We start from the raw sequence: 21760 nt of genomic DNA on the forward strand, positions 1-21760 counted from the left end.
AAGAAAATCAATGAGAAATGAACTTGAGAAGGTATTTGAAAAAATAAATTGGGGTAGATGAACTTAATTTTTTGAGGAGCTTATAAGCTCTTTGAGCTTATTTTTAGAGCTTATAAGTTGTTTTAAAGAGTTTAGAGCATCCACATTGGTGAGTCAATACTTGACTCATTCATGCTCCGGGACCACTTTTGAGTCAAGTGCTGCATTGGGTTGGCTCATCATGTTGACTCATATTAATTAGTTTTGATTTTTGGAATTTTGATTTAATTTAAATTTAGAAAAAATACATTAATTGAAGTATAATGCAATTGCATTAAGCGTATCAAAGAAACATACATAAATTTTAAAAACTAAACATAAATTAAAATAAACATATAAATAATTATTTCAGTCCTAGAGGTCCGAACGTGCCCAAATGTGCTCGATCAAATCTTGTTGAAGTTGTGTAGCCATTCGCCTATCTCTGAGAATTGAATTTCTCGCCAAATAATCTTTGAAGCTAGGTGCGAGTGATCGGTGAGCATCAGATAAGCCACTGCTATACGCCCCGTTTCCCAAATCGGCATCTCTCCAGTTCAGAGCACATTCTCCTTCATTCTCCATAATCATGTTGTGCATGATGATACTTGCCATCATGATCTCTCTGAGATGCTCAATATACAAAGGGCGGGTAGCACCTCTGATGACTCCCCACCAAGCTGGAAGTAATCCGAAGACTTGTTGAACATCCTTTTGTGTAGCATTTTGCATCTTCTTGAACCTCACATCTTTCTCGTTCATCGCCATTGGTGGGCTCTTGACAAATGTTGGCGATAAATGTCATCACACAAGTAGTAGTCCATCTGATAGTAACGTCGATTTGCTTCAAATATCACCGACGATGTTGTTTCGTCCAAAATGTCAGCAAACAGAGACAATTGGTTAAGAACATTATGTCATTGTTTGATCCGACAACACCAAAGAAGGCATGCCAAATCCACAAATCGATGAATGCAATTGCCTCAAGAATCAAGGTTGACTCTATTTGATCACTTCATGTAAAATGCATCATGCCACGTCTTTATCAAATTCTTCCAAGTCCAATGTATGTAATCCATGATCCCAAGCATCCCGAGAAAGTCATGTTGTTGCTCGTGCATTTGAAATAAGCGTGTGATGTCGTCCGATGTAGGCCGCTAGAGATATTTGGTGTTACATGCCTTGATAATTGTTTTGTAGAACTTCTTGAGGCATAGTCTGTCTGTAGTGTCCATAATCTTCAGATACTCGTCAAAAGTATCCGCATAAAAATTGGTGGCTAGTTGACGAATAGCCACCATACATTTTGCAACGGCATAAGCGAGTCCTAGTCCGTAGGCTAGCATCGTGCCCTATTTAAAAGTAAGAATCCACCCATTGGACACCATCAACAATGCATAAAACAACTCATTCTTCATCTGAAAACAACGTTTGAAAAAGGATGAGTCGTACACCGGATCGTAGTTGAAATAATCTTGAAGAAGCTACTGATGGGCGGCCTCACGATTGCGGTACACGAAACTTCTGTTGGAGATAGCTATTTGGGGTGCTTGTTCTTACAAACTTCTTTGACAACCTTTTATGCCATGACAATCATTTATGCTACTCTCTCTGACTCCCCGTCGGATGAAGAAGAAGAAAGTTAAGCCATTTTGAGAAAGGGAATAAAAATCGAAGAAAAAATGGTTGAGAAATGAATAAAATTGATGTGAAAAAAAGTGTGTGGTAGATATGGCTTAAATATATATATATATATATATATATATATATATATATATATATATATAGGGTTGGTATCAAGTGAGAATTTAGGAATTTGTGACACCTAAGAACAATCATACACCATTGATTAATGTTAATCCAATGGTTCTAATTAATAGATGATAATTAAAAATTAAATCACCTACCATAATGTAACAACCGAATTTTGTGTAAAAGGGCTAATAAGTAATTATTCTTGTGAATAAAAAAGGCAAGATTTTAGATCCCTAAATTACTGTTGACTTAAGGTGAAAACTTGATTGGGATTTGCCCCTTCTAAAACGCAGATTTACCCCTTCTTCCTCATAGAATTCGTCCGCCATTATCGAGGAATAAGAAGTTTTTCCAAGATCCAACATCCGGCGACTCATCCTTAGAACGCCGTTGTTCATCGACGCGGAGGTCAAAGGTTGGTCGATCCAACATCCGGCGACTCATCTTCTATGAATGTATGTATTTTACACCTCTCTGAATATTATTTTGTGGATTTCCGGCGACGTAAATAGGAATTGTTTACCGCAGAGATATTTTAATTTAAAGGGGATTTTTTCGACGAACATATTTTAATTAATTGTGCAGATGCAGACAGTGTCGGGTTTCACTGGGAAAAATGCTTATTCGGGCCATTGTCGTAAGAAGAATATTTTATTGTTCATGTGATTAGATGTTTTGTTCATGAAAGTATTTGTTCATGTTCGATATTTGACATGAATATTATGGGTTTAAATCTGGAGTTTGCTTTGTTCATGACTTCTTTCTTCCATGAATAAAATGAGTTTGAATATAAACTTGTGTTGTTCATGTCTGGAATATGCTAGGAGTATAACTATGAATACGAGCAAGCCTTATTCATGTGAGTTGTTCATGAGTGATTTTTTGGTTGTATAAATATACCAGTATTTGCGCTTAAAAAAAATACTAGTATTTGTTCGTTTCATTTTGTGCATGAATATAATTTGGATATGCGTTGTACTTGTGTGAATATTTAGTGTAAACATGAATATGTTATGGAGTTGTTCGTTGATTACTATAGCTATGAATATATTACGTTTGAATAGTATTTTGAATTGTTCATGTATATAATGTTCGATGAATATAGCGTAAGAAAAAATATTCATCATTATGCATGGCTAAAAACGAATATAAATATTGCTCTGAGTTTAATTCGAGATTTGTTCATGTTTCAATATACATCGATTTTTCATTACTATGCCTAATTTTTCACAGGGTTATACCTCATGCGCCATTTGGAGACTTTTATGGGAGATGGTTCAACAAGTTGGAAGTGTGGAATGTCGTCATCGTCTCCACGTCATATGAGCCGTATGCGAGTTAGATATTGTGGCACAATTTTGAGTTGCGAGTTCAATGATGTGAGGGGGAAGCTGCTGAAATATGCGGCTGCACATTATCTGGAGTTGTGCAAGAATAGAAACTTCAATGCTAACTACGTCTTGCTTGGATGATACAACTCAATTTTCATGAATAAGTGTTAGACATTAAACAATTTTTATGTTTTAGGCCATTTTTCTATAGGTCAAAGACCCGTTATTACATTTGACAATTGGAATCTAATTTATGCATGTTGGTTGTTCTAATTTGTTCACATGTGGTTATGAATAAATATATGTTGAAATTTTTTAATATGTTCCATTGTTCAACACTTAAACATGTGAACATAGACAGAATGGGCATGAATGTTGTTCATGTGAATAAATCTATTTTGAGATTCTTACTGTGTTCGAATGAACAACATGAATATGATTGGGGTGTGAATAACATGAATATGAGCAACAACAACATGAATAATTACATTCATTGTTTTGCTGAATAAAACTATACGCAGTGATTGAACAACTTTGCCGATAAAAATATTCGAATGACCATAAATGTATTTAAAATTACATAAAATAAGAATCAAACTCATGAAACATTTAATCCAATTAGAATTCACTTTTGTTGTTCGACACTTGAATCAAACTCAGTCTGATTTAACTTTTCATCCTCATTTGTTGCCTGAACAATCAGAATTCACTTTTATATTCACATGAACACTAAGAACATTGTTATGTGAATCAAACTCATGAACAACCGATTACTAAGAACATGGAAGTGGAATTCACTTTTAAATCAAACTTAGTAATTGTTATGTGAATCAAACTCATAAAACATTCAAAGTGAATTAAAACATTACAATTCAAGTGTTGAAAACAAAACAATTTAAAGAATATAAAAGAAAACTGAGATCCACGTAAATAATTAAGCAACAAATGATGATGGAATTAAGACATGAACAACCGATTACTAACCTTCGTCAGACATTGTTAAAACTATGCGTAAGTTACATGTTCTAAATGGCTTTGAAATTTTGATTAATAAAAGATAAAATCACAATCATATTTTCGTGAGTTAGTGGGTTAGATTCAAAGATATGTTTGTTTGACCAACATGTAAAATACCATAATTATGTGATATCATTTGCATGAAATAAGGAAAGTAACCGATTTGGTGAATTGATGAAATACATAATTACCCTTTAAGCATATATTTATAGGTTGAATGTGAATAGCATATCCAGTCGTTAGATTCACAAATTAGATGGCTAGGATTAATTCTTAGGTGTCACAAAAATATATCATTCTCACATGACCCTCCCTCTATATATATATATGTATATATATATATATATAGAAAGAGGATCGTGTGAGAATGATATATTTTTGTGACACCTAAGAACTAATCCTAGCCATTCATTTTGTGAATCCAACGGCTGACAGATTAATACACTTTCAACCTTTAAATTTGGCGTTAAAGGGTAATTATGTATTTCCTCAATTCACACAATCTGTTACTTTCCTTATTTCATGCAAATAGTATCCCATAATTATGGTATTTTAGATTTTGGTCAAACAAACATATCTTTGATTACCCAACTATCATGCATTCCATTATCACGACTGGAGATTCAGTGTTATCATTATTCCCTATCCCATTATCACTCAATCTTCTTGTTCGAGTTTTATGCTTCTTGAATTCCATATCCACTATTCATAAGCCATCATACTTTCATATATATTTATCTCTCATGAACAATGTTTTAAGTTTTATTCATTACATTTTTTTGTGGTTTGAACAATTTTGACATTTTTTTTTGAGAGGAAAGAACAATTTTGACATTACATTTTATTCATGACTGTATTATATATATATATATATATATATATAATTATTCATGACTGTATTATATTATGAACATGCATTTTTCAATCAATGAACATGTTTTCTGAACTTGTATGTTTTCACATGAATAAAGCTTGAATGTTGATAGGGCTTGTTCACATGAATATTGTCATGTTCAATGTATGTTGTTCGTGTGAACATAATGTCACATTCATGTGTGTTGTTCATTAATGACCGCATTGTTCATGTATGTTTTCACATGAATAAAACGAATGAACATTTACTCATTACCTTAGTTTTTGGTTTGAACAGTTTTGACCTTAACTTTTATTCATGACCGTATTAAATTATGAACATACATTTTCCAATCAAGAACATATTTTTTGTTCATGTATGTTTTCCACATATTCAACAATCAAAGCTAAGCTATCGTACAGAGCCCCCAGAGTAGTTCTTGTGTTCAACTTCGAAAACTTGCCACCATCAACATTGTCTGCTTCTCTGGCCTACACCCCATGCGTTTGCATTTTATATCATTTGGATTCTTCGGTATTGGTTTGTGTTTCCCTCTACCAATGGTTACCTTGTCGTTTCCTTCCACATTTTGAACAAGCTTTGGGAGTTCATTGACTGTCATTCATGTGAATATCACAACATATTCAGTATACATTTAACGATATGCAATTATGAATGCACTCTTATTAAATCGTACCTATTTTTTCTATACCATTTCCCTTCTCTTTTCTTGTGTAGCGTCTATGCTTGGATGATGAACCTTTCTCTAATGTTTGAGATGAAATAATAAAATTATATAACATTAATATAAGGGCGTGATAATCATTAAAAAAGTATAAATATAAATCATTAATCCATGTTCATGAATAAATATAACAACTACGTGGAAAAAAAAATTATGTTCATGAGCAACCACATTTGCAGGTAATTTGATCAGATTTAACTTCCTAGTAAATATTTTTTGTTACATGAATATCATCTACGATAAATGCATTAAAATACTCATGAATAAATCTAAGTATAAACTGGATATGCTAATATAAGAATAATACTCACGTGAACAAAGCAATAAGATATTAATGAACAAATTGACATCGGTATGAACAAGGCTTAAATCTACATGAACAATCAACTTTAGTACACGCATATGGTATAAAAGTCAAATGAACATCAACATGAACAATCTCCTTTACTATATACATATGGAATAAAAGTCATAACTGATGAACAATAATAAAAAATTAATGAACTACTGAACATCAACATGAACAGTAATGAGTACGCGAACAACAATGTTATACACATTGAACATAAAAACTATTAACATGAACAACCCTAGGAGTAGATTTTTTTGAAACATTCAAAGTGGTGTACTAATAGTATCTCAGTATTCAAACAAACCAGAATTTTTTTTTTCAAAAAAAAAAAAATCACTTTTGTTACCAAAAAGTCCAGATGTATTCTTTTCAATGAACCCCGACACAGTCCTCATCTACACAATAAAATATGATATTATTCATAATTAGATAAACTTGCTCATAATATAATGGGGATTTGACGAATATAAAAAAAAAAATGAGAAAACCTAGATAGATAGAATAAACTCGTTGGAATTCACAGAAGATCTCCGAAAACCACATAATAAACTCGTCGTCGGAATATGCACGCCGGAAATCACACAAAATCGAAGGTTTTCAAAAATATTCGTCGCTTTGCCGGAAATCAAAGGTTTGTTCAAAGGCTTTACAATTAAAAGAAAAAGAAATACATACACAGACGAAACAAAAATCTAATATTTGTTCGATGGTAGCGATGGTCAGCGGGTGTTCATCGAACTCCTCATAATCTCAATGAAAACAAAAAAGTAGATGAAACAAAAAAATTAAACAAGAATATGATGCTCACCTTGTTCGATGGTGGTGATGTTCAGCAGACTCCATCGGACTTGAATGACCGAAACTCTTGAACTCTTGCTTGACCGTAGATGAACAAGCTTTTACTCACCTTGGTTTTACTCAGTAATGGAAGCCCAAAAGTGATAGAAGGTAATAAGTGAAAATGGCGATGGAAAGATGCTATATTCACTCATCAATTGATTTATCTTCCATTTAGTCAACGTGGTAAATTAGGGAAATGCACAAATCTTTAATTGCACTCGGTTATTTGTCTTCAATGTAATACCCTAACTACCCTTATTCACACAAATCGGCAGAATCTAAATTAAATGGTAATATAAATTACTCCCTCCGTCCGCCAAGATTATGTAAAAATTACTATATTTGGCGTCCGCCAAGATTATGTCACTTTCCTTTTATGGAAATGGTCTCACCATCCTCTTTAATATTTTATCCTTACTAACACTCTTTATTTACAAAAAACCCACTCAAAATTCAATCTCAACCACACATCTCATAAAGTGGTGGGACCCTTTCTCCACTACATCAAAATTCTCACCAATTTTATTAAATCTCGTGCCCAAGCAATTTTACATAATTTTGGCGGACGGAGGGAGTATAACTATAATCTATTAATGTCATTCGTTAGATTAACAATAATCAAGGGTCTAAGATGATTCTTAGGTGTCACAAAATTCTAAATTCTCACATGATACTAACCATATATATATATATATATATATATATTTTTAAGCAAATACCATAGATCTAAACATAGCAGAAGTTGTAACTGGATGCATCAATCACAATTCCGTCAGCCCACCGGGCCTGCCCATCGGGTTTTCGGGCTGGCCCTATCGGGTTCCGGGTTAGTCGGGTGCGGGCTAATCGGGCTGGAGGTTTTTTCGGGATGCGATTTTTCAACCCTAACCCTATAATTTTGTCGGGTTATTCGGGTCGGCCCACGGGTTTCGGCCTGCATTGACATCCCTATTTATACAGCGAATTCATACGTGTTCTACATAAAATTCATACATTTAAAATTGCTCTTATTTCTTATTTTAAGATGTGCTCTCACGGCAGCCCACCCCTATATATATATATATATATATAGAGGGAGGGTCATGTGAGAATGATATATTTTTGTGACACCTAAGAATTAATCCTAGCCATCTAATTTGTGAATCTAACGACTGGATATGCTATTCACATTCAACCTATAAATATATGCTTAAAGGGTAATTATGTATTTCATCAATTCACCAAATCGGTTACTTTCCTTATTTCATGCAAATGATATCACATAATTATGGTATTTTACATGTTGGTCAAACAAACATATCTTTGAATCTAACCCACTAACTCACGAAAATATGATTGTGATTTTATCTTTTATTAATCAAAATTTCAAAGCCATTTAGAACATGTAACTTACGCATAGTTTTAACAATGTCTGACGACAATGTCTGACGAAGGTTAGTAATCGGTTGTTCATGTCTTAATTCCATCATCATTTGTTGCTTAATTATTTACGTGGATCTCAGTTTTCTTTTATATTCTTTAAATTGTTTTGTTTTCAACACTTGAATTGTAATGTTTTAATTCACTTTGAATGTTTTATGAGTTTGATTCACATAACAATTACTAAGTTTGATTTAAAAGTGAATTCCACTTCCATGTTCTTAGTAATCGGTTGTTCATGAGTTTGATTCACATAACAATGTTCTTAGTGTTCATGTGAATATAAAAGTGAATTCTGATTGTTCAGGCAACAAATGAGGATGAAAAGTTAAATCAGACTGAGTTTGATTCAAGTGTCGAACAACAAAAGTGAATTCTAATTGGATTAAATGTTTCATGAGTTTGATTCTTATTTTATGTAATTTTAAATACATTTATGGTCATTCGAATATTTTTATCGGCAAAGTTGTTCAATCACTGCGTATAGTTTTATTCAGCAAAACAATGAATGTAATTATTCATGTTGTTGTTGCTCATATTCATGTTATTCACACCCCAATCATATTCATGTTGTTCATTCGAACACAGTAAGAATCTCAAAATAGATTTATTCACATGAACAACATTCATGCCCATTCTGTCTATGTTCACATGTTTAAGTGTTGAACAATGGAACATATTAAAAAATTTCAACATATATTTATTCATAACCACATGTGAACAAATTAGAACAACCAACATGCATAAATTAGATTCCAATTGTCAAATGTAATAACGGGTCTTTGACCTATAGAAAAATGGCCTAAAACATAAAAATTGTTTAATGTCTAACACTTATTCATGAAAATTGAGTTGTATCATCCAAGCAAGACGTAGTTAGCATTGAAGTTTCTATTCTTGCACAACTCCAGATAATGTGCAGCCGCATATTTCAGCAGCTTCCCCCTCACATCATTGAACTCGCAACTCAAAATTGTGCCACAATATCTAACTCGCATACGGCTCATATGACGTGGAGACGATGACGACATTCCACACTTCCAACTTGTTGAACCATCTCCCATAAAAGTCTCCAAATGGCGCATGAGGTATAACCCTGTGAAAAATTAGGCATAGTAATGAAAAATCGATGTATATTGAAACATGAACAAATCTCGAATTAAACTCAGAGCAATATTTATATTCGTTTTTAGCCATGCATAATGATGAATATTTTTTCTTACGCTATATTCATCGAACATTATATACATGAACAATTCAAAATACTATTCAAACGTAATATATTCATAGCTATAGTAATCAACGAACAACTCCATAACATATTCATGTTTACACTAAATATTCACACAAGTACAACGCATATCCAAATTATATTCATGCACAAAATGAAACGAACAAATACTAGTATTTTTTTAAGCGCAAATACTGGTATATTTATACAACCAAAAAATCACTCATGAACAACTCACATGAATAAGGCTTGCTCGTATTCATAGTTATACTCCTAGCATATTCCAGACATGAACAACACAAGTTTATATTCAAACTCATTTTATTCATGGAAGAAAGAAGTCATGAACAAAGCAAACTCCAGATTTAAACCCATAATATTCATGTCAAATATCGAACATGAACAAATACTTTCATGAACAAAACATCTAAGCACATGAACAATAAAATATTCTTCTTACGACAATGGCCCGAATAAGCATTTTTCCCAGTGAAACCCGACACTGTCTGCATCTGCACAATTAATTAAAATATGTTCGTCGAAAAAATCCCCTTTAAATTAAAATATCTCTGCGGTAAACAATTCCTATTTACGTCGCCGGAAATCCACAAAATAATATTCAGAGAGGTGTAAAATACATACATTCATAGAAGATGAGTCGCCGGATGTTGGATCGACCAACCTTTGACCTCCGCGTCGATGAACAACGGCGTTCTAAGGATGAGTCGCCGGATGTTGGATCATGGAAAAACTTCTTATTCCTCGATAATGGCGGACGAATTCTATGAGGAAGAAGGGGTAAATCTGCGTTTTAGAAGGGGCAAATCCCAATCAAGTTTTCACCTTAAGTCAACAGTAATTTAGGGATCTAAAATCTTGCCTTTTTTATTCACAAGAATAATTACTTATTAGCCCTTTTACACAAAATTCGGTTGTTACATTATGGTAGGTGATTTAATTTTTAATTATCATCTATTAATTAGAACCATTGGGTTAACATTAATCAATGGTGTATGATTGTTCTTAGGTGTCACAAATTCCTAAATTCTCACTTGATACCAACCCTATATATATATATATATATATATATATATATGGGTGGGCTACCGTGAGAACACATCTTAAAATAAATAAGAGCAATTTTTAATGTATGAATTTTATGTAGAACACGTATGAATTCACTGTATAAATGTATGAATTGTGAAAAATAAATTTTTGCTACCTTTGGGATTCGAACTCAGGACCATAAATCCATCCAACAGGGTTACGAATCAACCGTAGATCTTGAAGACTAAGGGCTGAAAATGATTCTTATTTTATATCTTAAAAAGTGTACTTATTTTAACCCTCCCTATATATATATATATATATATATATATATATATATATATATATATATATATATATATAGGGTAGGGATCCATAGAGAATTATATTTTTCGAGAGAATGAAAAATAACGAATAAGCCTATAAATTTTACGAATAGATCAACATAAATAATGAACAGATGTATTCAGTAAATATGGTAAAAATAATGAAAATCTCGCCCATATCAGGATTCGAACCATGGCCAAAAATCTTATTCATACGATATATTGATTTATTCATCGAAATTTCAGACTTATTCGAACGCATTCTCTATTCTCAAAATATTTATCATTCTCCATGGATCTTCTCCCTATATATATATATATATATATATATATATATATATATATATATATTGTAATGCCCCGCTCTTTTAAATATATATTAGATTAAACATGTGCATTAGTTATAAAATTCTTTTAATTATTTATTGTGACTATTTTATTCAGATAATATTATTTCAGCAAAAGTCTGTATAAGAGATACAGAGCTGCGATTTAATATTCAATCATGAATCAAACCAATAATTAAATTATTGGTTTAGCTACACGTTTGAGACCTTGCAGAATAGAGTGTGTGCAACAGCTGCTGCCTGCAAGAACAACTCCCATCAGCTACAATTGAATGTAGCAAGTTCTAGAAAAAAGGTTGGCTAGATTAACCAACAAATGGGGCATTAAACGTAAATTGAAAGCCACTTCATGAGAAAAAAGGAGAATGCAAACACTAATAAAATATGTTCCACTTTGTTTTCTGGAATGGTATTTTCATATATGGTCATGCTAGGAGCATATCCCCCTCCCAATTCAAAAACATATTCATGTTAGTCAAAAAGCAACAATCAGCAATTGTCAATAAGAGAAGGCAACAATTGTCAAAAAGGGGCAGCTCAAATTTCCACTTATGCTGCCACCTACCACAGCTCCATTGCCTATAAATTGAGCCCCTCGCAGCAGCATTAGAATCACCCAAAAACCCCAAAACCCCAGAACAACACCAAAGCAGAAAATACTCCTTTCTGTTTGAAAGAGCTCAAGTGAGCTCCCTTCGCCGGGCTGTTTCTTCGCCGACCGGCCACTAGGCTCTGAACCGAGAACATGTACTCGTTCCTCCATCTTCAGGCTACCAAACCCAACAATCGAAAGGCCGAAGCCTTCTCTATATTTTCCTGACCAAAGGCCGCAATATCCTTCGGCGGCCAACGTCGAATTCCCGACTTAGCCACCGGCCAACTTACGGCCTTCGTTTCTCACTATCCTTACGACGAAAAAGGATCGAGAAACCACCGTTGTGTAGCCTGATCTACCTCGCACGAGGAAAACTAAGTCGTAGACCTTCGCGGCTAAACACCATCGCGGAACGACGACCGGAAAACCCCCTACGAACAACTTCCATTAGTGCTCACTTGGACAAGGGTAAGTTGACGCCCTTATTTCGATGCATTCCCGTTTCTATTATATTATGGGAAATTTCTGGGGTATATATGGGAGTGTGGTAAATATTTGTACAAAGTTTCATGTTATTTGAACTTCGTTTACCACCCTTTTAAAATTTGAGAAGTCTACTGCCCGTATCTGTTGAAACTGTCGTGAGGCAGATGATTAGGTTAATTATTTCAGTAACCATATGTTGATATTTAGCTCTCAAATTTTTATTGTATGAAGATATATGTGTTAGCTATCTTCATATAAAATTTGAGGTTATTCCGGTAACGTTTGCTTTTTTTTCAAAAATCTGGACTTTCAGTTGGCAGAAACTGCCGAATCTGGTAGGCGATGGGAAAATCGCTATATCTCTTAAACTACTTGGAGTTTTTCAACATACTTTTTTTTCAATTAAACTAGACTCAAAGAGGTTTCTATTGATATAAAATTCGACTCCATACGAGTTCGGAGTAAAAGCAGTTTATTAGTTGAAGTTGAATCTATACAGTTTTGTTGAGATGGAAATAATTCAAAATAATTCCTATTAAGGATTTTAAAGTTTTATTGTTGATAAAATATCACTTTTAGATTATAAATGAGCTATTGATGTGTATATATATATATTGGTGATTGGCATTATTAAATGGGGAAAAGGAAAACGTTTTATGTTTATAGAATTATTCTTTATTTATAATAGATAAATAAATGAATAATATAAAATGGAATTTCCTACATCCTCAAAGGTACATGAAATATTTTGATAAAGGAAGAACGATTGCATATGAGTTAGATATAGTCGTTAAAGGAAATATGGGTAGTTAGAGAAATGAGTGAATAGTGATTCACTGCATTTGTTGTTATCTTTTCTATTATTCACTCGAACACATGTTTTCGTGTTATCAAAGGTTCAAATAAACAAAAGCGTCTGAGTAACCTATCGCGCTAAGGAAAGAGAATCATTGTCTTAAGTAGCAAAACACTGCAATCAGGTGGGCATTACTTTTACTATACGTATATAGAGATCCCCTGCGTGTCGTAGGCCTCTTATACGAATGAATGCATGAGATAATTTAACTGTTAATTTCAGTTTTATATATCTATCAAACGAGTTTAATGCTACATTTGAGCAAGTTATTTCATGACAAAATCTTTGAGTTAAAGTTATTTCAAGTATTGTCTTGCCATAAAATGTTTAAATTTTAGTATGATATCTATCTGCTTTGGCTTTGCCAATGATGCAATCGAATTCGGGTCCTGAGCAGTTGATAGCTATCCTGCCAGGGTTAGTGTACACCAGTGACCGTGAGTCATCTAGCGGGTTGGCCGGTCAAGTGACCGTGAGAGGTGGCCACCTCTCCGGCACACAGTTCCAGATATGATAGATTACAAGAGAACTTAGACTGCAGTCGAACTTTAAGAATCACAAATGAACTTAGTAAGCTTGGGCCTTTTTAGCGAAAAACTCCCTTGCTGTACTGTTTATGATGGCATGACAATTTACAGTTTTGAAGCATGTATTTTTATACCTAGGCATACGTGCCCACTGAGTGCTTTTGTACTCAGCCCTGCATATGTTTTCTAAATGTGCAGGTTGAGCTGATGTGATGATGGTGCTGCAATGAGCGGAGTCTCCAGGGTTGTTAATAAATAGTTAACCTGTCTAGAATATGTCTTCATACATATGTCTAGCTACTTTCCGCTGCAAGATGTTGTTGATGTTATAGTATGTTATGTCATACTTTGAGTCTTAAGAGAATGGTTTCATATGATGTATAACTTGATTAATGATATTAATTAAGTTTTATGCTGTCTTTCATAGACTATTTTCAATTGAGTATTCATGAATAAAAATGACGAGTTTTATTAAGATGAGTAAGTGTTACGGCTATAAATGACGCCCCTTTTCTTCCCCTTCTTCTTTAACCCCATCCCTAGTCGTAGATCACTCGGCTTAACTATCCTTAGTTAGGGCGGGCTGTGACATATATATATATGGAAGGGCTAAAATAAGAGCATTTCTTAAGATATAAAATAAGAATCATTTTCAGCCCTTAGATCATCAAGATCTACGGTTAATCCGTAATCCTGTTGGATGGATTAATGGACCTGAGTTCGAATCCCAAAGGTAGCTAAAAAATATTTTTCACAATTCATACCTTTATACGTAGGGATGTCAATCGGGCCAGCCTACCGGGTTTTCGGGCTAGCCCTATCGGGTTTCGGGTTAGTCGGGTGCGAGCTAATCGGGTTGAAGATTTTTTCGGGTTGTAAATCTTCAACCCTAACCCTAAACTTTCGAGTTTCGGGCTAGCCCATCGGGCTAATCAGGTTAAAGGCGTAAAAATAAAATTGTCATTTGTATTTTATTATTCCTAATGATCTAATGTATAATGTATAAAATATCCATAGATATTAAAGATATAAATTATATAGCAAAGCATGAAATGCAAAAATATAAGATATTCAAGATTACATAAACAAAATTAAATTAAAATGAGATAGTAAAATCTAACATGTATCAATGCAATAGAATCAATCTGGATTATTACTGAATAATTAGTGGATTTGCCATGCACGTCTCATTGACAGAAAAAAAAAAATGGTATCACTTTAAAATAAGATACTAATAATTAATTTCTAACTAATGAGATACTAATAATCAATTTCTACAAAAAATCCGTAATTAATTTCACTTTTTTTAATGAGATTGCACACACACACACACACATATATATAGGGAGCGGTTATTCAATAAACCACTCTTATTTTAAGAATTGCGAACCAGCAAAATTGCATGAATTTTATGCATAACATGCATGAATAAACTGTATAAATGTACGAATTGCGAAAAATAATTTTTTGCTACCTTTGGGATTCGAACTCAGGACCATGAATTTATCCAACAAGGTGATGAATCAACCGTAGATCTTGATGATCTAAGGGCTGAAAATGATTCCTAATTTATATTTTAAGAAGCGTTCTTATTTTAGTCTTCCCCTATATATATATATATATATATATATATATATATATATATATATAGGGTTGGTATCAAGTGAGAATTTAGGAATTTGTGACACCTAAGAACAATCATACACCATTGATTAATGTTAATCCAATGGTTCTAATTAATAGATGATAATTAAAAATTAAATCACCTACCATAATGTAACAACCGAATTTTGTGTAAAAGGGCTAATAAGTAATTATTCTTGTGAATAAAAAAGGCAAGATTTTAGATCCCTAAATTACTGTTGACTTAAGGTGAAAACTTGATTGGGATTTGCCCCTTCTAAAACGCAGATTTACCCCTTCTTCCTCATAGAATTCGTCCGCCATTATCGAGGAATAAGAAGTTTTTCCAAGATCCAACATCCGGCGACTCATCCTTAGAACGCCGTTGTTCATCGACGCGGAGGTCAAAGGTTGGTCGATCCAACATCCGGCGACTCATCTTCTATGAATGTATGTATTTTACACCTCTCTGAATATTATTTTGTGGATTTCCGGCGACGTAAATAGGAATTGTTTACCGCAGAGATATTTTAATTTAAAGGGGATTTTTTCGACGAACATATTTTAATTAATTGTGCAGATGCAGACAGTGTCGGGTTTCACTGGGAAAAATGCTTATTCGGGCCATTGTCGTAAGAAGAATATTTTATTGTTCATGTGCTTAGATGTTTTGTTCATGAAAGTATTTGTTCATGTTCGATATTTGACATGAATATTATGGGTTTAAATCTGGAGTTTGCTTTGTTCATGACTTCTTTCTTCCATGAATAAAATGAGTTTGAATATAAACTTGTGTTGTTCATGTCTGGAATATGCTAGGAGTATAACTATGAATACGAGCAAGCCTTATTCATGTGAGTTGTTCATGAGTGATTTTTTGGTTGTATAAATATACCAGTATTTGCGCTTAAAAAAATACTAGTATTTGTTCGTTTCATTTTGTGCATGAATATAATTTGGATATGCGTTGTACTTGTGTGAATATTTAGTGTAAACATGAATATGTTATGGAGTTGTTCGTTGATTACTATAGCTATGAATATATTACGTTTGAATAGTATTTTGAATTGTTCATGTATATAATGTTCGATGAATATAGCGTAAGAAAAAATATTCATCATTATGCATGGCTAAAAACGAATATAAATATTGCTCTGAGTTTAATTCGAGATTTGTTCATGTTTCAATATACATCGATTTTTCATTACTATGCCTAATTTTTCACAGGGTTATACCTCATGCGCCATTTGGAGACTTTTATGGGAGATGGTTCAACAAGTTGGAAGTGTGGAATGTCGTCATCGTCTCCACGTCATATGAGCCGTATGCGAGTTAGATATTGTGGCACAATTTTGAGTTGCGAGTTCAATGATGTGAGGGGGAAGCTGCTGAAATATGCGGCTGCACATTATCTGGAGTTGTGCAAGAATAGAAACTTCAATGCTAACTACGTCTTGCTTGGATGATACAACTCAATTTTCATGAATAAGTGTTAGACATTAAACAATTTTTATGTTTTAGGCCATTTTTCTATAGGTCAAAGACCCGTTATTACATTTGACAATTGGAATCTAATTTATGCATGTTGGTTGTTCTAATTTGTTCACATGTGGTTATGAATAAATATATGTTGAAATTTTTTAATATGTTCCATTGTTCAACACTTAAACATGTGAACATAGACAGAATGGGCATGAATGTTGTTCATGTGAATAAATCTATTTTGAGATTCTTACTGTGTTCGAATGAACAACATGAATATGATTGGGGTGTGAATAACATGAATATGAGCAACAACAACATGAATAATTACATTCATTGTTTTGCTGAATAAAACTATACGCAGTGATTGAACAACTTTGCCGATAAAAATATTCGAATGACCATAAATGTATTTAAAATTACATAAAATAAGAATCAAACTCATGAAACATTTAATCCAATTAGAATTCACTTTTGTTGTTCGACACTTGAATCAAACTCAGTCTGATTTAACTTTTCATCCTCATTTGTTGCCTGAACAATCAGAATTCACTTTTATATTCACATGAACACTAAGAACATTGTTATGTGAATCAAACTCATGAACAACCGATTACTAAGAACATGGAAGTGGAATTCACTTTTAAATCAAACTTAGTAATTGTTATGTGAATCAAACTCATAAAACATTCAAAGTGAATTAAAACATTACAATTCAAGTGTTGAAAACAAAACAATTTAAAGAATATAAAAGAAAACTGAGATCCACGTAAATAATTAAGCAACAAATGATGATGGAATTAAGACATGAACAACCGATTACTAACCTTCGTCAGACATTGTTAAAACTATGCGTAAGTTACATGTTCTAAATGGCTTTGAAATTTTGATTAATAAAAGATAAAATCACAATCATATTTTCGTGAGTTAGTAGGTTAGATTCAAAGATATGTTTGTTTGACCAACATGTAAAATACCATAATTATGTGATATCATTTGCATGAAATAAGGAAAGTAACCGATTTGGTGAATTGATGAAATACATAATTACCCTTTAAGCATATATTTATAGGTTGAATGTGAATAGCATATCCAGTCGTTAGATTCACAAATTAGATGGCTAGGATTAATTCTTAGGTGTCACAAAAATATATCATTCTCACATGACCCTCCCTCTATATATATATATATATATATATATATATATATATATATATATATATATATATATTGACATTTAGTCGTTGATGATCGTTGCTGCGTTTTTTTTTTCAAATCTTAATTTTTTTAGGTTTCGCGCGTGTAATGTATGTGCCCCACATTTACATCAAATGAGCCGAACTCGTTGGCATGAGTTGGGCCCCGAGTTGCAAGGCCTTGCATCGGTTGGCTCGAGCCAACTGCATGAGTAAGCTCTGATAAACTTAACAAAACATCTTCTAAATTGAAATATTTATGAGGCGTTTATTTTTAAGGATTAACCTTGACATATCAAAGTAGTAAGGTTAATTTCTTGTTTACTTTGATGGATTGGAACTTTGGGATATTCCAAGACCTTTGATAACTTCTACTCTCTCCGCCCCATTACAAATGTTCAATTACAAATATCTCATTTCTTTTTTGGCAATAATTTTCTCTCTATATATCTAATATTTAAACAATTTCTACCAACCTCACCTTATCTATTTTCTACACATTTTTTAATTTCCATGCACAAACGTAGTGAGACATTTGTAATAGGACGGATTGAGTATTATTTAATTTAGTTTTGTGTAATTCATTTCTCATTAAAATGGTGGAAACAATCCTTGTATGAAATACTAAAAATACTCAATTATTCATCTTTTAAATCATGCCAAGTAAACACTCTCTTAAGGATTCACACATGGATATCAAATTAGTGCAACTATCAAGGTAAGCCATCACTTAGTGAAGAAAAACTCCAAATTCATTCTAGATGTAAATAAATATGTGAGTGTGCGTGTATTGGCCTACCAGTAAAAAGTTAATGTCCAAGATCTGAGGTTTTGGATTTTAGTCATGCATTGTGCGATCTTTAATTTTTCTTTAATTACTTATATAATTTATCAAAAAAAAAAATTGTGATACATACGAATCGACTGATAAATTCAACATATATTTTAAAAATTCGTCGGGTACAACTAGCGGAGCCAGAGTGGGGGGGGTTGTGGGGTCACTGAACCCCGCTGGGATTTTTCAAAAATTTTAGGGGCATTTTTATCATTTCACATATATATTAATTAAAAATAAAAAATATAGTTCCTATACTAATTTTTAACAGGAAATAATATAACATTCAATCCCCCTAGTCTCTGAAAATTTTCTCATTCTTGTTTCTTCCCTCTCTCAATTGTTTGTGGTGTTAATTTGCCCATTTTCGTGTATTTACTGTATTTACTTCATGGTTAATATTCAATCTGAGCTTGCATAATAATAATAATAATAATAATAATAATAATAATAATAATAATAATAATAATAATAATAAAATAAAATATAATTAAAATATGGACAAAGCATGGTCTTATAATTGATAACCTCGCCATTCGGATTTTAGACAAATAATAATTTTTACATATGTATTTTATGAGTTCTTTCTATTACTATATTCTTTATTTTTATTTTTCAGTGTTGTCACGAATTTTGTTTTTAAGTTCTATTTCTCTGCCAATTTTTGTTTCTTTTTTTTAGATTGACTGAAAAATATATTTGCTATTCATAGAAAGTAGTAAGAAATGAAACGATATTATAATCACACACTCTTTTTTATGGATGGTTCATCTTCAACGATTAATATTGGTCCTATTACAAGTGTTGAACCTGAAGCATCACCAAAATTGCTTAGTACCTTATATCGAAAAGAATGTATTTATGAATGTTACTAATGAAACTATTATGTAGATGTTTCTTAACATGAAAAATAGGATAGCAAAATTATGTTTATTTTATTTTTAGTTTTTATTTATTTAATTATTAATTTCATCGATTTATTTTTTTGAAACCCCCTATGTCGAAAGTGTGACTCCGCCGTACGAGTTGAACGTTTGAAAAAGCTTGAGTGTGTGTGATGTTGGTGCTCACCCCATCATGAAGAGAAGAAAGCTAAAACTGAGATCACTTCAATAGTGATGTTTATTTGCTTAAAAAAATTGGTGAGCTTTACAAGGTACGGTGAATGAGGGCAGTTGTAGTAGATTTGGTTTTGTTTGAGATTGTCGGTTGGGGAAAAGAAAGAGAATAAAGGATTTATGTGGGGATGGGCAATGCCATTAATTCTTAATTCTTAATCAAATATTACAAAAAAGCTACCTCAAAAAACATAAGTAGTTTTCAAGATTAGAATGTGACTATGACCACTTTTCAGAAGAAGCCGCGTCTTCCACAGTAGTTGGAATCTCAAGTCTTATCTCCTTTAAATTGTCTACTTTTGGGGGAATATATATGAATCTCCTATTTTAGTAACATCATCGAATATTGTGATAATTAGAAGCATATACTAAATTTTGAAGAATTGGTTCCGTCGATGGGTAGGTAATTTATGATTAAGAAATTTATACACAGCTATATATATTTTGAAGGTATGAAACGAACACACTAATCATTTGTCCAATTCATCATAACAGGACTATGTTAAGACGTGCTATCAAATCATATTTTCACTATATGATAATCGGTCTATGTAAATACAACGAGTGGCTAGTTATAATAAGAGAACATCCTTACTAATTCCAACTCTAATTTGATTTGAATTTCACCGTGCCCAAAATACACGCATAAAATTAAATCCCTAACACGTATTTGTATGCTCCCTCTGTTCTATTATAGATATTTCACATACAAATGTTTCACTTTCTATAATGGGATATTTCATTATAAATGTCTCTTTCCTTTTCTGGCAATATGTTATCTCTCTATACCTAATATTTAAATAATTTTCACCAATCTACTTTATCTACTAATTACATAGTAGTATTTCTTATTCTCTGTAGGAAATTTGAAATGAGATGAAGAGAGTAGTATTTAAACTTTTAATATTTTCTAAAAAACATATTTTACTTACATTTTTATTTTAAAAACTTTTTAACTTTAAAAACATTATATATTATACCAATAAAATTTGACGACAAAATAATGAATCAAATAATCAGAATATGCATCATTCAATATGAAATTTTAGTCAAACTCTTATACTCTGGAAATTTACCTAAAATCAGATAAAATAACTCATCATTATGTTGCTGCTATCCGTCATAAATCAAACTTTTTTCAAAGTTCAAACGCAAATTGAAAATATTTTTTGAAAAATGTTGAAAGTTAAAAACACAAATTATGTGTGATTTAATTGTTTTATCCGAAGATTACAAAGTGATCGAAATTAGTGCTCTCCGCTTCCTGTCTGGCAGCAACAAATTGAATGATCTAGTGGAAGTGCTCGAATCTCTTCAAGATCCAGTGGTGTATGCACTCATTCCACTAAAATTACTGCTAGCTTGTGAAGCAGTGTCATCATCAAGATAGCCCCAGATCTCTCCTCAGATTTAATCGTTGCAGCAAGTAATAATCTTCTCTGGCGGAGCTCCAGCAGCAGATCGGCGCGACCTCTGAGTGAAGCAGATCGGCGCGACCTCCAGCAGCAGATCTCCAGCAGAGAAAGAAGCAGATCGGCGAGACCTCCAGCAGCATATCTCCAGCAGCGGCGCAACCTCCAGCAGCAGATCTCCAGCAGCAGATCGGCGCCGGATATCCACACCATTGGCGCGACTTCCAGCAGTAGATCGTCGACGGAACAAAGCAGATCTCGGGCGACCTCCAGCAGCGGATCGACGCCAAACACAGCAGACCTCCAGCAGATCTCCGCCGGAAATCGGGATTTCCAATCTCGGATTTTC

At 32.9% G+C, this 21760-nt stretch overlaps 1 protein-coding gene across 1 annotated transcript; it reads right to left on the reverse strand.

The window, feature by feature from the left end:
• Window positions 1-393: 393 nt before the first annotated feature.
• LOC131009752 (uncharacterized) lies at window positions 394-786 on the reverse strand. The gene has a single exon (XM_057937161.1). The coding sequence runs from the start codon at window positions 784-786 to the stop codon at window positions 394-396; it is 393 nt and encodes a 130-aa protein (XP_057793144.1).
• Window positions 787-21760: the final 20974 nt, after the last annotated feature.

This window comes from Salvia miltiorrhiza, chromosome 2 (genome assembly GCF_028751815.1).
Source record: "Salvia miltiorrhiza cultivar Shanhuang (shh) chromosome 2, IMPLAD_Smil_shh, whole genome shotgun sequence".
In the NCBI taxonomy this organism is placed as follows: domain Eukaryota; kingdom Viridiplantae; phylum Streptophyta; class Magnoliopsida; order Lamiales; family Lamiaceae; genus Salvia; species Salvia miltiorrhiza.